The sequence below is a fragment of the Euprymna scolopes genome, chromosome 23 (genome assembly GCF_053919585.1).
Source record: "Euprymna scolopes isolate OS-2025 chromosome 23, ASM5391958v1, whole genome shotgun sequence".
Lineage (NCBI taxonomy): Eukaryota > Metazoa > Mollusca > Cephalopoda > Sepiida > Sepiolidae > Euprymna > Euprymna scolopes.
The window spans coordinates 45890605-45906822 of NC_136504.1; the positions used below are offsets into that span (position 1 = coordinate 45890605).

The 16218-nt window shown below is 33.3% G+C and overlaps 1 protein-coding gene across 1 annotated transcript in view; it reads left to right on the forward strand.

The window, feature by feature from the left end:
• LOC145245866 (eukaryotic translation initiation factor 3 subunit A-like) overlaps window positions 1-16218 on the forward strand; it is a 56545-nt gene that overhangs the window by 22990 nt on the left and 17337 nt on the right. Inside the window, exons 5-10 of the mRNA XM_080107574.1 lie at window positions 1264-1322; window positions 2511-2860; window positions 8291-8462; window positions 9399-9590; window positions 10906-11022; window positions 13265-13450. Of these exons, the coding sequence (XP_079963700.1) occupies window positions 1264-1322; window positions 2511-2860; window positions 8291-8462; window positions 9399-9590; window positions 10906-11022; window positions 13265-13450 (1076 nt within the window). The remainder of the gene's footprint in view (window positions 1-1263; window positions 1323-2510; window positions 2861-8290; window positions 8463-9398; window positions 9591-10905; window positions 11023-13264; window positions 13451-16218) is intronic.

Below are 16218 nucleotides of genomic sequence, written 5' to 3' on the forward strand. Positions count from 1 at the left end.
AATATAGAAAAGAGGGATAAAATTAAAAATAATTTAGAACTAAGATTAATATAATTCAATTCAATATTTCCTCCTTAGCTTGGGCTAAACAATTGATTAACTGTCGATGTTTATACTTTGGGTGCTGTTGTGAAAGTAAGAAATCGATACAGTGTATGTGGTGAGGAGGTGAGGAGTGTTTCAACATGAAATGGTTTGATTTTTATGTACTAATGGGCCACAATTCATTAAGACACAAAAGGCACTTAAGGATAAGGATTAATGAGTTTGTCTGGTGGATAGTGAGAAAACACTAAAGATTTATAAACAATTGTTGAAATTAGACAGTATTTATTTAGGAGGACATCTCAACAAGAATTTAACATTGGACTTTAAAATGAATGTGTAGTCAGTTGGGACGGAGCAAATGGGTATTTATTGGAAGGAAACTTTGCTAGTAATATGGACAGGGAGTCAGTAGTAGAGTAGGTAGTAAGTGTAGGAGAAAGGGTCCAAACAATGTGATAGCATGGTGGAAAAGTAGTTTGTGCATTCTGGGATAGTGGTGAAGACTTTGTTGACTTCTGTAACAAGCAATGTAGGAATACAGAGGAAGAAGAGGTTGATGTAAAGTTTCCAGAATGATCAATTTTTTTTTTTTTTTTTTCCCCTTTCAACAATGACAAAGGAAGTCTGTATGAAAGTGAGGTGCTGTTGGATATGATTTCTGGATTGTGAGTTGAAACATCTTTAAATTTTAGCCGAATACCAATTATTGTAACTTTACCCAAATTAAATTTGTGATTAAAAAATTAACTTTTTGTTACCTCATTTTATGCATTTAAATTTGTATATTGGGAGGGGGGGGTCGCCAATGCTGCAGCCAATTGTATATATGCTTGGCTGTATCGTATAAATGATGCTGTTTGTATTGAAAATATTTAAAAATTTCAACAACATAATACAGTAGAACCCCAGGATACAGCATTAATCCGTTTGGGGGCTAGGGTCGTGACGTGAAATCTCTTTATGGCGGAGGCCAAGCAAAATTTTATACAGTACATATTAAAAATTAGTAACAAAATACAGTACAGTATATAATACACATGTATATAATCTAATAACTGAGGCGGGGCAAATACCATAACCAGGGTCCGGAAAAACATTGTAATCCACATTGTAACCTGAAAAAAAACGTATCCTTGGGATCTACTGTATACTGAAGTTGACTTGAACATTAAAGATTACATAAGCTTTAATGTAAAAATGACTTTATTTTGCTAGCGTTCCAGTTTTGTATCAAATACAACAGAAAGACAGAATTTAGGAAACTATGTGACAATGTAAGTATTTCAATTTCTTATTTTCTTACAATTTTTTTTCTTTGCATTTTGTATATTATATTAACGTCAAATGTCAAAGTTATCCATCACATACATTGATTCGAATATTTATTCATACTTCAGTTAAAAAGATTGTGTGTGTTTTAAAAATACTTCTGCTCAATGTTTCAGGTTTAATCAAGCTTACTTGATTATAATCAATAATTGAGAGAATTTCAATTTTGCAGTTGTTTCATCCCATAATCTATCATTTATCATGGTTTGCATGTTTTGTGGTGGCGGCTCAAGTCGCACAATACATGCCTTCATGTTACTGGTTTTGTATAGTCCAAAGAAGGGCTAAACTTGAATTTAGAACTTCCATGGTTTAGTGTTATGTCTAATACTGGTTTGGTATTCAACCCTTAGGCCACGACGCGGTAACAAAGGGAAGGAGACAAATTAAATTCTATATTATGTCAAATCAACAGACTTAAACAATAAGCTTAGTCCAAATATGATTTTATTCATAATTCAATCATAAAATATCTTAAATACAATCTTTTTTTTCTTTTTTTCTGATTTTTTTATTGGATGAAAAATGAATATAAACAATTTGTTTACAAAGTGGAATAACTTATTTTCGTTTGAAATCCTGTCTTAATCTATCTTAAGAAAATCCATTTATAAAAAAAAAAATCTATTCAATTTTTCTCTCTTGACAGTTCTTTAACTATTCCAAGTATATCCATGTAATATTACCAGAGATTGTAATTGATGAATTTTGATATTCTAATGAAGAAAATCATACATTTGAAATCTTACGCATAAGTGTTTTTCAGGAATGAGTTTTTCATATAAAGTAACATTGTCTCACATTTATTTCACATGTGAAATTAGAATATTTTGAAATCTACCCAATTAATATATGGAAGTTCAGATTGATATAACCTATTAATTATTGAATTTTTAACTGCAGTGTTGAAGTATTTCCTGATCACTTAATGTATTTTTCTCTTAAATGAATACAAAGTGATCGGGTACCCTTTAAGAATATGTATGAATTAATCTCAACTGAAATAACTCTTGAATTTTTTAAGTTCAGTCACTTCAACTTTTTTTTGTATGTGTATATATATATATATTATGTGTTTGTGAGCTTTTTTTAAAAAATTTTTTCTCAACGTGTTTGATTTTATTGTTTTTTAGCTGCGGACGCATTTAATACAAATTAACAAGCAACAGCATCAACAAACAGCCATAAACTTGAATAATCCTGAATCGCAGGCGATGCATTTGGAAACTCGCTTGTCTCAATTGGACAGTGCCATTACAATGGAATTGTGGCAGGAAGCCTTCAAGGCAGTTGAGGATATCTACGGCCTCATCAGTTTATCAAAGAAGCCTCCCAAGCCTTCACTGATGGCCAACTATTATCAGAAGTTGGGTCTAGTTTTTTGGAAATCTGGAAATCACTTGTTCCATGCCTGTACCCTCCACCGCTTGTTCCATTTGTCAAGAGAACAAAAGAAGAATTTGTCCCAGGATGAATTGCAGAAGTAAGCAATCTATACTTTTAGACGCCCTCAGTCAAGTGACAAAAAAATCCTTTGCTGGTTGTTTTTACTTACCATTTATATAGATATATTACTAAAATGTATATTTATATAGATATATTACTAAAATGTATATTTATATAGATATATTACTAAAATGTATATTTATATAGATATATTACTAAAATGTATAAAATCATAGAATTAAATCAGTTTAATTTTTCATATATACATTTTCTGATTACCTAAAAAAAAAAAAAAGACTCCGTTGACATTTCATTATAGTGGAGGATTTAATGTAAACAAGTTCTTGAGCTGTCCCCTTAAATATTCTAAATCCTACCCAATCTACACTATTAACAATTATAACACTATCACCTTAAATTCATTAATCCTTACCCTTGAGTGGCCTTCAGGCCAAGTGATGACTTTTATTTAAAAAAAAAAAAAAATCTAAATGTGTTTCAGTAAATCTAAAATAATTGTCGAATTTGCTATTTGATTTCTCACTTTCTCTCATCACTTTAAAATGGTTTGGGGAGGGGGGGTTAGAAAAGGACGCATGTTTTTCCTTTTTACAAAGGGGGTCACCACTTATCAAGGCCCGGGGGCCACTCGAGGATAACGGTTATTAAGTGTACAGTAGTCAATCGAATAATTTATTAGTAATCGTTAGTAGTAGAAATTTGGTAAATTTGATTAATGGGACGGTTCATTAAGAATTTGTTTACGTTGGACTTAAAAACAACCAAATTGAAATCAGCTGAAAAAACAAGCGGAAGAGAGTTCCACAGGCGTGCAGTTCTGAGAAAGAAGCTTTGTTCATGGAATCTACGTTTCAGTTTAGGCACAGATGAAGAGTGAGGAAAATTATTGACTGTAGTTTCAGCTAGACGGGTGTTTTTTGTGAAAGTTTGTTGGGGGGGATAGATTGGAGCTCTGACGAGCACTTGCCATGGAAATAATGATAAAGCATAGATAGGCTCGCAACGTCTCTTCTGTGGGAAAGAGTTTGCAAGGAAGAGAAGAGGGCATCCCCCACTGAGTTACGAAATCTGTTTTAAACTCTGTCAAGGCAGGATAAGCGGCTTCTAGCAGCTCCTGCCCAGATATGGCAGCAGTACTCAATCATTGGACGTACTTGGCTCTTATATAGATAGAGAATTGAATCAGGTGGGAGATATCTACTGGAGTGGTAGAAGGATCCCACCATTTTTCCAGCGACCTTGGCAACAGATTTGATGTAAATGTTTCATTTCAGATCAGGAGTGAAAATCAAGCCCAGAAGCTTGTTGAAACAGAGCCTCTCCAAGACAAGAGCCATTTATTTCAATTGATGCTAGATGGGGATCAGAGTGTTGATGATGTAAAGATAAGTTTTAGATACATTAAAAGTAACCAGCTACTTCTTTCTCCATTGTACTACGTGCTCAAGATCAGAGGAGAGAGAATCAGAACTTGGTCATTTATTACCTTTGATGTGTTGCCATAGATGGTAGTGTCGTCAGCATAAATGTCTACGAATGATCTATGTGTTTTGGAAGGTCATTGATGCAGATCAAGAAGAGTGTTGGACCAAGATGGACCAGGTTGTCCTCGACGGTCGTACATCTAAACAATATGATATAAATGCGGGGGTGCCCCAGGGTTCTATCCTTGGACCTCTATTGTTCCTGATATTCATAAATGACCTCCCCGACGACATTGCCTCTGAGATGGGTATATATGCTGATGACACTACACTCTATGGCAGGCACGACAGGAAGACGAATGAACACATTTCTAAAGAAATGGCAGAAACACTAGAGGAAGACCTCCAATCTGTAGTGGAATGGGGACAAGTGGTTGGTCGCGTTCAATGCTGCCAAGACTAAACTAGTTTTATTCAATAATTACAAGAAACCCTCTCTACCATCCATAGCAATGGCCAACGACTCTTTATCTGAGAGTCCATCTTTCAAACTCCTTGGCCTAACGTTCACAGAAAACATGAGTTGGAACAATTACATTGAAGGCATTGCCAGGGCCGCTGCAAGAAAGGTGGGCTCTCTCTACCATGCTAGAAAACTACTAACACCCGAAAGTATCCTGTACCTCTATAAGGCCACCATTCGCCCATGTATGGAGTATTGCTGCCACATCTGGGCTGGTGCATCTGCTACTAGTCTCTCGCTCCTTGACAAGGTTCAAAAGAGAGTCGCAAACCTGATAGGCCCTGAACTGGCATCTAAGCTTCAGCCTCTGTCCCATCGACGAAATGTTGCATCCCTCTGCCTTTTCTACAAGTATTTTAGTGGTGAATGCTCTGACGAACTGCAATCACTTGTGCCCCCACGACGTGAGCACCCTCGACAAACCCGACAGGCTGCTAAATCCCACCCCCACACTGTAGAGATCCCTAGATGTAAAAGATCTTTTTACTCCAATAGTTTCTTCCCCAGAACCGCTAGACTCTGGAATTCCATTCCAGGTCCCTGCTTCCCCAACAGTACTGACGTGCAGAAGTTCAAGTGTAACGTGAACCGACACCTTGCTGCCCAAATCCCTACATAGTACCCCAGTAGTTGTTGCCCCTGACAGTAGCCCCCTACACCAAAGTGGCAATTTGCCTTGTTTGGGGTGAAAATGTAATAAAAAAAAATAAAATAAAATAAAAAAGAATCGACCCCTGAGGAACTCCAGCATTAATACTGTGAGCTATCGATTTCTGCCCATCAACCACTACTCTTATGAACCTATCAGAGAGGAATGATTTAATAATTGATTTCTAGTTATACCATAGCTTGAAATCTTGTGAAGTAAGCCTTTATGCAACTGCCTTACAAAGGAAACCTTTGTCGAGATTCACTAATCCTATGATTTCCAGCTATACTGTAGCTTGAAATCTTCTAAAGTAGGCCTTTATGCCTTGCCTTATCAAAGGCCTTTGATATGTCAAGAGCAACTGCCCTAGAAAGAAAGCCTTTGAGAGATTTGCTAATCCTCTGAGATATAACCGTTAGCACATCTGCTGTAGATTTAGCAGAACGGAAACCATATTGCATGTCGCTAAGAAGGTTATTTCTGCTGAAGTGGTTGACTACTTTATTTAATACGAATTCCAGCAACTTATAACACACGAGAGATTTATTGGTCTGTACTGAGAGGGAGATGACTGATCACTTGAATTCTTAAATACAGGGCATACTGATGAGTTTTTTCAGGGTGTTGGGAAGCAATTCTCCTTAAAACAATTCTTAAACAGCTTTGGGGTTAGTTCTGGTTGAAGCTTTTTCAACACTATAATTGAAATGCTATCAGGGCCAGTTGCTTTACTGGAATCAAGGTTCTTGATTAGCTTGGCAGCATCATGCACAGATATGTGTATGTCGCATAGCGTGTTTTCTGTTACAGGAGGAAATATGTGGGGTTGATAACTTTGATTGCATAGGGTAGAATTACCTGCAAAGAGTTTGGCTTTGTCTAATGCTGACGAGGTTACCTCAGGTCCATTGATTGTTGGGATAGAGCACACATTTCTGTTCAGGACCCTGTTTGCCAAAACTGGTGGGAACCTAGGCGTTGCTCAGCTACTTTGGATTTAAGACTGAGCATACAACTCTTGCATTTTATTACCCTTTTAACAGTACTCACCAATTTTTGTGAAGGGATCTACGAACATATTTATATACAATTTTTTTGTTTGTTTGTACTATTGAAGTCCAAAGGCTACTTGCAGATAAGGATTAAATACACATTGGTTTTTATTATAGGCTAAGATAAATGAACATATTTTGTCTTGCTGTTGGTCACTTGTAAGCTACAAAACTGAATGGCAGCATTGATATAAATTTGACATTAAGCATCTTTGAGGTGGGGGTCAATATGCCACTATTTAATTACTCTAAATATTAAATACTCCAAGGCTTCAACCCCTGAAGATGGTGAACATTAATATACTACTATTACTAATAACCATAATCTTGTTTGAGCTCCAATCTCTGCACCCCCCCTCACCAAACTTCCATGAAAAACACTCCTCTAGCTGAAACCATCATCAATAACTTCCCCCACTCTTTATCTGTACCTAAACATGGATTCTATGAACAAAGCTTTTTTCTTAGAACTGCCCGCCTGTGGAATTCCGTTCTGTTTGCCTGCTTTGTAGCTGACTGCAATATGGTCGTCTTCAAGTCCAATGTAAACAAATCCAATTTACCAAATTTTCACTACTAACAATTTAGTCAGAGGAGCCAACTTTCATTTGTTATTGTTATAATAGACTAATATACTTTGTACTTCTACAATATATTTAAAAAAAAACATTTTAATCCAGTCTACAGATATTAAATAATCATCTTAAAAGAAAAATAAGTTAATTGAACTATTTCCTCAACTTTATTTTCTGCATAGTCTAATGAATCCTTTAGAAATTAATCTTATTACTTTCAGGTACAATCTGGTATATTTTATATTAACTACATTACTGTTTTATTTGAAAGTGAACAAAATTGCTAGATTTTTTAATCTGACTTTTAAAGACATTATTAAAAATTTGCATTCATTATTTTTTTAATTCCATAATAAACAGCTTTTGTCAATTTCAGTTAAAATAGAATACCCATACTTAAGTTTCTTTATGGAAAATTAATTCACCGCTTAACATTTCCTGGTTGTAAAATATGCTTATATATATTTTAATTTATGCAGATTTTGTATTTGTTATAGGGCCAATTCCTTATTAATATATTGTACCCCAATATATAGTAGTGATTTCAAAAGTTTAAAAAGAAAAATGACTGGAGTGCAATAAGATAGAATCAAAACCAAAACATTTAGGCCTTCAGCAGTATTCGCAACAATCTGGGTGACCAACACAACAAAACTTGAAAAATGTTATTAAACATATAAATGTATATTTGTGCATGCATAAGGGATAAGCAATAGTTTGACTTGCACCTGCCAAGTTCCAATTTTTCAATTTAGACCCTTAGCTGATCTTTCGACTAAAAATTAAATCAAACATACTTCACGGATCTGAATTCTCTATATATCAAGTTTCAAGTTCGTAGACCAAAAATTGACAGTAATTTGGTGGGCCTTTCCGCGCATACACACAATTCTACTCTGGATTGAACCCCTGATATCCTGGCCCGTAAGTGAAAAATAGAATATTATTTTCAATCACATCGTTTTAGCATTAAATGGCCTTAGAAGGTTAACTTGTAAAAACATAAGCAGATCAAACTTATTTTTATTAGCATAAAATATTTGGTGGGCGTATATGAAATATTTTTTAAAGATAGGTTTTTATGTAACCTTTGTTTGATAAGCTATTCTGGTCAATGAAATGGGGGGGATTATTTTATAGGTGTTTGTTTGATAATTTTTTTTTTTTTTTTTTTTCTTGTGATAGACAAAATAACAACCATCTTTCAAATTTTTTATTTTTAGAATGGCTTCTCGAGTTTTGTGCGCTACGCTTGCTATACCTATTCCTCCTGCCAGAAATGCTATTGGTCAGATGCTTGATATGGACGATAGCACCATTGAGAAACAGAGACGCCTTGCCACTCTGTTGATGTTGAATAATCCACCAACAAGAGCGCAACTAATCAAAGACTTGGTATGTAAACCTTTTGCGGGTGCTTTTCCCAAAAAAAAAAAAAAATGAGTGAAAATCGCAGTTCCAAATAATTTAACAGGCAAAAAATAGGTATCTACACCAAAAAAAATTAAAAAGTATCAAGTAGAAGTTTGATTAAAGTTTTTTTTTTTTGCCATTGATTATGTGGCGAAATGATAGCCTGACTTGTTTCCCTGTTTTGTGTAAGTGTGCCAATGGCAATTCGGAAAATACAATAAAATTGATTTGTTTTTTAATTAAAATTCTATTCTATAGTTTTTAGACATCTTCATCCTTATGGTTTTATTGAGTACACATTCGTCACTCGTGTTCACTATGTCTCAGAGGTAGCAGAAAGAGTCTATCTCCGGGGTAAACAATAAGAATGTCAAAAATAATTTATATTTTTTTTTTTTTTTTTTTTTATGAACATGAAAACTTTTTTCCAGGAATTTTGTAGCTTTTCAGTTTAAACAATGTTATGTTTCTCTATTGGTTGCCAAAATAAAGATTGCACAAATCATACTGGAAAATTTTGACGACTGTTGGTCTGATCTTTGAGCCCCTCCTTTTTGTAAAATGTCTCAAAGCAGTACACATGTTGGTTGACAAAGGTATCTTAAGTAAACTATAGAATTAAATACAAAATGTGAAATATGGGAACGAATGATTATTTAAAAGAAAAATTTCAAATAAGATTTGTGCAACAGATAGTGATAAGTTATAATAATGCTTCATAAGACAACTCCCTCAAGTTTTTATGACAACTATATACAGTATATAGTTTTAAAACATATACCAAACATTAGAAATACTGTAATTTCTGAGGTTTTCTTGTTTTAGTCAAATGATTTCAACTGGATTCTTCCGAATTTTAAATAAGGTAACTTTTTCAATTCTTTTAATTGTTTAATGTTTTTTTTATTTTTTCTGCAGGTCAAATACAATGTGATTCAGTATGTATTTCCGGAGCTGCAAAACCTTTATCGGTGGATGGAAGTTGAGTTCCATCCATTAAAATTAGCACACAGAATAAGTCCTCCTATTGAATACATCAACAACCAAACTGACTTAAAACAGTATGTAAATTCCTTGCAAGATATTATCATCACCAGAGTTTTGAAACAGGTATGTGTCAATTTCTTACGCAGAAAAATTCATAAGTAATGTATAGTTATAGTGTATCTATTATATTAATGAGAGAATTTTTTATTTTATTTTGTTTCCCTTGTGAAACATCAGGAAAATAACTGAACACTTAAACACATTTTTACTACTTACAACATATAGTGTGTTTCTTAAAAAAAGATGTATACATTTTGTCCATGTTCACAAATTATTACATTTAATCTGACTAGATTTACTGATATTTAATCCTACAAAGGAAACACTTTCACTCTCTTACCATTAAGTCCTCTCACAAAACTCATGAACACTACATGATTTAAATAGCATACTTTTCACCATATTTCCTATATATTATATTAGACTTAATAATCAAATAACAAACGCTCCCGGGTTTTCAGTAATTTTCTGTACATATTCTAGAACATAGTCATGGATTAACGGAATGACTTAAACTGAGCAATGCAATTTGTCTTAATATTACATAGATTTGGTTTTGAATGGTAATATAGGAATATCGAATGGAAAAAAAAAAGCTTGCGCATTTAGATTGATTTGTCTCGACAAAATAATACAATTTTTATTTATTGCAGACTATTATTCTCATCTTTATTAGTTTCACGACGTTGCGGCCAACTATTCCTCTGGCCTTCGTCAGGTGAATTTCAATTAAAATAATATATATACCATTCGGTACGGACCCGACCATGGAAGATCAGATAATAAATAAATGTGGATTTATAAGATAAAAAAATCCAACCTTGATCGCCTTTCGGGGTCCGTGGCGCAGTTGATAGACATTGAATTTCTACAGTTCCAGGTGATGATTGTCTGAAGATAGCGGTTTCAATCCTACCCAAAGCCGGCCAGAGGCTTATTTGGCCAAAACGTAGTGAGACAACTACGGATTACAGTGATTGCTGAGAATGCAGTTAGGAGATTCGAAGTTCCTATCCATCGCAGTTACCACCTGACGAAGGCCAGAGGAATAGTTGACCGAAACGTTGTGAAACAACTAATAAAGATGAGAATAATAGTCCGCAATAAATAAAAATTAATATACTCATCTCAATAATGAATTCCAATTAAAATAATATATAAAAATAATACAGTCTTACTTCAGATATGAATTATGAACTATTTTAAAAAAAATCCTGCTAATTAGACATTGTTTTTGCATAGTTCATCTGTGTATAAAATTTCAAAATGCTATTTTGTATTAATTTAAACAATAGTATCCTGTTTAAATGGTAATATAGGAAAGATGAATGAAAAAAAAAAACTTTTGCATTTAGATAAATTTATGTTTGCGTTTCAGGTCTCTCAAGTTTATCAAACGATTGAATTCAAGCGTCTTGCTGCACTGTTGCCGTTTGCCTCCCCTTTCCATCTGGAGAGAATTATTGTATCTGCTTCAAAACAATTAGATTTACAAGTAAGTTGTTTTCTCTTCCAATGATTTTAAGTGTGTGGCATTGGCCTCATGGGTACTATCATAGACCATGGAATCTCTTCTATAGAGTTCAAATGTTCACAGATCAATTGTAGTACACTAATATTAGGTGCTTGTCCAGAATTCATCCAATATTAGCCCTCCCACTAAAAAATAAATCTATGTACATACCTGTGATGGAAAAAAATCACAAATTGATCAACTAGTTTTATTAAATGAAATCAAATTTTGTGGCTAAACAGCAATAATATTGTGCCACTATCTTTAAAATAAGGTGAAGGGACAAGCGAAAAGTTTAAATAATTCAAACTTACTAGATTTTAGAAAGCCATTCTTAACATGGGGAGGAGGGCATTAAAAAACTCAAGTTAATTTAAAAATGATTTTCTTTATAAACTACCTGATGAATTTTAATGCAGTTTTGAAAGACATTTTTTTCCATCATGGGTACATACATCATAAAGATCTTTTTTTTTTTTTTTATATATATATATATAGGGAGAATATTGGATAAGCACTTAATATTGTCCCCCACCCTTCTCTCAGATATGTAAAAGGGAAACTTTCTTAGAAATTTCATACAATTTATATTGCATATTAGAATTGAATGAACTTTAAATGATATGCTGGCAAACGAACAATTCCAATGATTTAAAAACTATGCACTGGAACTTGTAATTAAAATAGTCAGTTTGTTCCCCTATTTGGTTGTCCAAAATAACTTTCAAAATAAAAAGTAAATAAAACAATTTTTTATCAAGCTTGTTTGCCAAATTTTGGTCAATGTTCTAAAAAAAAAAAAAAAGTGATTCATTTTATTGAATTGCATATTTCATCTGCAAAATAATTTTCAGCTTTGCTTACTAATATCATGAAGGTGTCTTGGGATTTAACACATTTCAGTCTTCTTCCTACAACCAATAACACTAGACAGAAAGGAAGAAATCTAATTAAAACCAATTTTCAGATTTCACTGCTTATATCCTCCTTATCTTTGATAAGCAGGCGTTTTTTTTTTGTTTTTTTTTATCAAGGCTCGGAAGCCATTCGGGGATAAGGGTTATTGCAGGTACAGTAATCAATAGGATAGTAATCGTTGGTATTGGAGATTTGATGAAGTGTTTTAAGGGGGCGGTGTGTCAGGAATTTGTTTATGTTGGACTTGAAGACATTCAAGTTGTAGTCGGGTGGGAAACAGGCAAACTGAAGAGTTCCACAGTCGTGCACTTCTAAGAAAGCTCTGCTTATGGACTCTACACTTGGAATTAGGCACAGATAAAGAGTAGGGAAAATTAATGACAGTAGTTTCAGCCAGACGGATGCGTTTCGTGAAAGATTGGCGAAGGGGGAGGGGCAACAGTACTTGTCATATCAAAAATAGTAATGTATCCAAAAATTAGGAAAATTTATTGAGTAGAAAATTATTAATAGTAACAAATTTTTACGCAAAATTGGGTGAAAATTGCATTTTCCCTAGATGTGAACACTTTGCAGATTGCAAATACAGGGGACATATTTATCTCCCTTTTTGCTACTTTTATGGTGGATATAACTGTTTTGGACCGTAGTGATTTTTTTTTTTTTTTCATTTTTTTTGTAATTTTTGGATATATTACTATTTTTGATATGACAAGTACTATTTTTGCTTAAAACCGTATTTCCAAAAATCTGATCTGTTGAATCTATCTTATTAACAAGCACTGCATTTTTTTTTTCTTTTTTTTCAAATGCTACTGGTAATTCTGGAATCTGTAATGCCTCAATTTTTATTGATCCTATCAGTTTAATGCTGCTGTGCTTGGACAGCTTCTAGAAATGGACTATCTTTGGTCAGGTCTTTATTTTTTTCAAGTCCATCTTTATCACTTCACATGTAGCCTTTGGCCTTTCATTGTCAAGTGACTTGCTACCTCAACTGTTCTAAATCTACTAAGCGAAGAAATTCCATTCTTTCAATGTGACCATACTAACAGTCTTCTGTTGTGCACACATCTCTCTATACTGTCCAAATTTAATCTTTCTGAAATCATCTGATCTAAACTTGTATTTAATACTCACACTGCATATCCATATTATGTCTGTTTGACTCTTTCCTTGATTCTCCTGTGGAACAAAAAGAATTCCCTCTATACCATCAATCTTCATGATCTTTTATAACTTGAGATTTACTTGCTATATGCTTTAAGTACATTTTGTAACAACTGTATTTTCTTGTTCATTTCAGGTTAGGATCAACCATTGTCCAAAATCTTTGACCTTTGGCACAGATTTGATACTTGCTCAAAAGGAAGACATTCCTGAAGGGCCCTATATCCAAAGTATGCCGAGTGAACGTATTCGTAATCAGCTAGCCATTATGACTCAGGTCCTCTCAAAAGCTGTTAATTTAGTTCAGCCAAAAGAAAATGAGGTAAGAATTTTTTTTTTTTTTTGTTTTTTTTATCAAATTCTCTAATATATTTCATTGGTTTTGGAGATGTGTATATTTCAATGAAATGTGCACAAAACTTCATCATAAACTATTATTGGCAAGACTCTTAGACATGGCATAATTTACAGATTTATTGGTCATCGACAAAGGTAAAACTGAAAAGGAATAAGAACATTGCTAAAGAAACGCATGGCTACAAAATGAAGACCGTAAAGAGATAACAAGTTTACTAAGACTCAAGAGTTGTAGACTTATTCTTACAGAATAGAAAGCATTTGGGTATAAAAAATACTCTTTGAAAGGAAAAAATACAAATTGTTGAGTTGCAGCCAATTTACGAAAGGTAGATGTTTCACATATAAGCAAAAGGTAAACAAATCTCATTTAGATGAAGAAATATCAAAAAAGAATGCATGATTGCATTCTATAGTAAAAGAGAAAGGCAATAATTCTAACTGGTGAGTATTAAAAAAATGTTAGATGTCAAATGGAGGTAAATTATGCCATAGAGCCATAAGAAAAGTGGTTAAAAGCAATTGCGGAAAGCCACCAGAAGCTTTTCTGGTCAAAAAGAAACCTCTTAGAAAAAAGGGCCCGCAAAGGAGATAAATGCGAAAAATTTATTCAACACTAGACAACACATTGTTTCAATTCTTTTTTATTTTTTTTTTTCAATATCTACTAAAATATGAGAATAAACATCCCTATTATTAATAACAAAGACTGTTGTCGGAGCATCATGATCACCTTAGGTGAGCCGATAGTAATAATTTTCCCTTTCATGTAAATTATGCAATCACATGGTTATGATTGGAAAATCAGATGAGAATCCGGGAAATACTAGTCTCCACAGCAGCCAAAACTTTTGATGAGAGCTCTCCAACAACAAATTTAAAGTTCCATACACAGATGTTAAGATCCATACACATATTCTTGAGAAATGGCAATTAAGAAGCTGCATTAACACTACCAATAAATTGTTGACAATGCAATCCGATTAAGGAGATATGGCTGTAAAGAGGCACTAAGGTAGATTATCCTTTTCGATCTCTATATTGACCACGCATTTATTATGGCTTGAGCGAGAGACGGTATAAAGAAATTATTTAATGACATCAAAATGGAACTTTTACTATTTATGAAAATAGGTCTAAAGTAAAGTTTAATAAATCAAACCAAACTGGTCTATGGATTATATAGAATTTATATTAGGTTGTTTGTTCACAAACTATACACATGCAAAAGAACTTGATATGCAAATCTGTATACAAAGTAAAATGTATTAAATTATTGATAATGTTTATCCATTCAATTTTATTTATTTTTTTTATTTGAGACTTGATGTACATCATAAATATGACATCCAGCAAAAGGTACATCATAAATATGACATCCAGCAAAAGGTACATCATAAATATGACATCCAGCAAAAGGTACATCATAAATATGACATCCAGCAAAAGGTACATCATAAATATGACATCCAGCAAAAGGTACATCATAAATATGACATCCAGCAAAAGGTACATCATAAATGACATCCAGCAAAAGGTACATCATAAATATGACATCCAGCAAAAGGTACATCATAAATATGACATCCAGCAAAAGGTACATCATAAATATGACATCCAGCAAAAGGTACATCATAAATATGACATCCAGCAAAAGGTACATCATAAATATGACATCCAGCAAAAGGTACATCATAAATATGACATCCAGCAAAAGGTACATCATAAATATGACATCCAGCAAAAGGTACATCATAAATATGACATCCAGCAAAAGGTACATCATAAATATGACATCCAGCGAAAGGCACATCATAAATATGACATCCAGCGAAAGGCACATCATAAATATGACATCCAGCGAAAGGCACATCATAAATATGACATCCAGCAAAAGGTACATCATAAATATGACATCCAGCAAAAGGCACATCATAAATATGACATCCAGCAAAAGGTACATCATAAATATGACATCCAGCAAAAGGCACATCATAAATATGACATCCAGCAAAAGGTACATCATAAATATGACATCCAGCAAAAGGTACATCATAAATATGACATCCAGCAAAAGGTACATCATAAATATGACATCCAGCAAAAGGTACATCATAAATATGACATCCAGCAAAAGGTACATCATAAATATGACATCCAGCAAAAGGTACATCATAAATATGACATCCAGCAAAAGGCACATCATAAATATGACATCCAGCAAAAGGTACATCATAAATATGACATCCAGCGAAAGGCACATCATAAATATGACATCCAGCGAAAGGTTTATTAGTTATGATAGTTTTAAGCTGTTTTATAAGAAACTCCAAATAAGTAAAACATCAGACTGACAATTTGATTTCCGGTCATGGTATTCGCTTTATTTGTTGGAAATTTATTTACTATTCTTATTTATATATATATATATATATATATATATATATATATTTGCCTTTCTGGTACCTAAGGTACTTAAGCTTTTATGCATTTTTATTCTCATAGCATTTATATGCTAGTTAACATGTCACAGAATAGATCTTGTAATCTTAAACTTATTTATTAAGTTTTTTTTTTTTTAATATATATTAGTATCAATAGTAACCGTATTATTCTACATTTTCTTATTGTGGAATTAGTATTATCCACTGGGGAGCTATGTATTTAACAGCTGTTCTGTTTTTAAATCTCCGAAACAGCTACATGGTAAGCAGCTGAGAAGCCCTGTTTTCT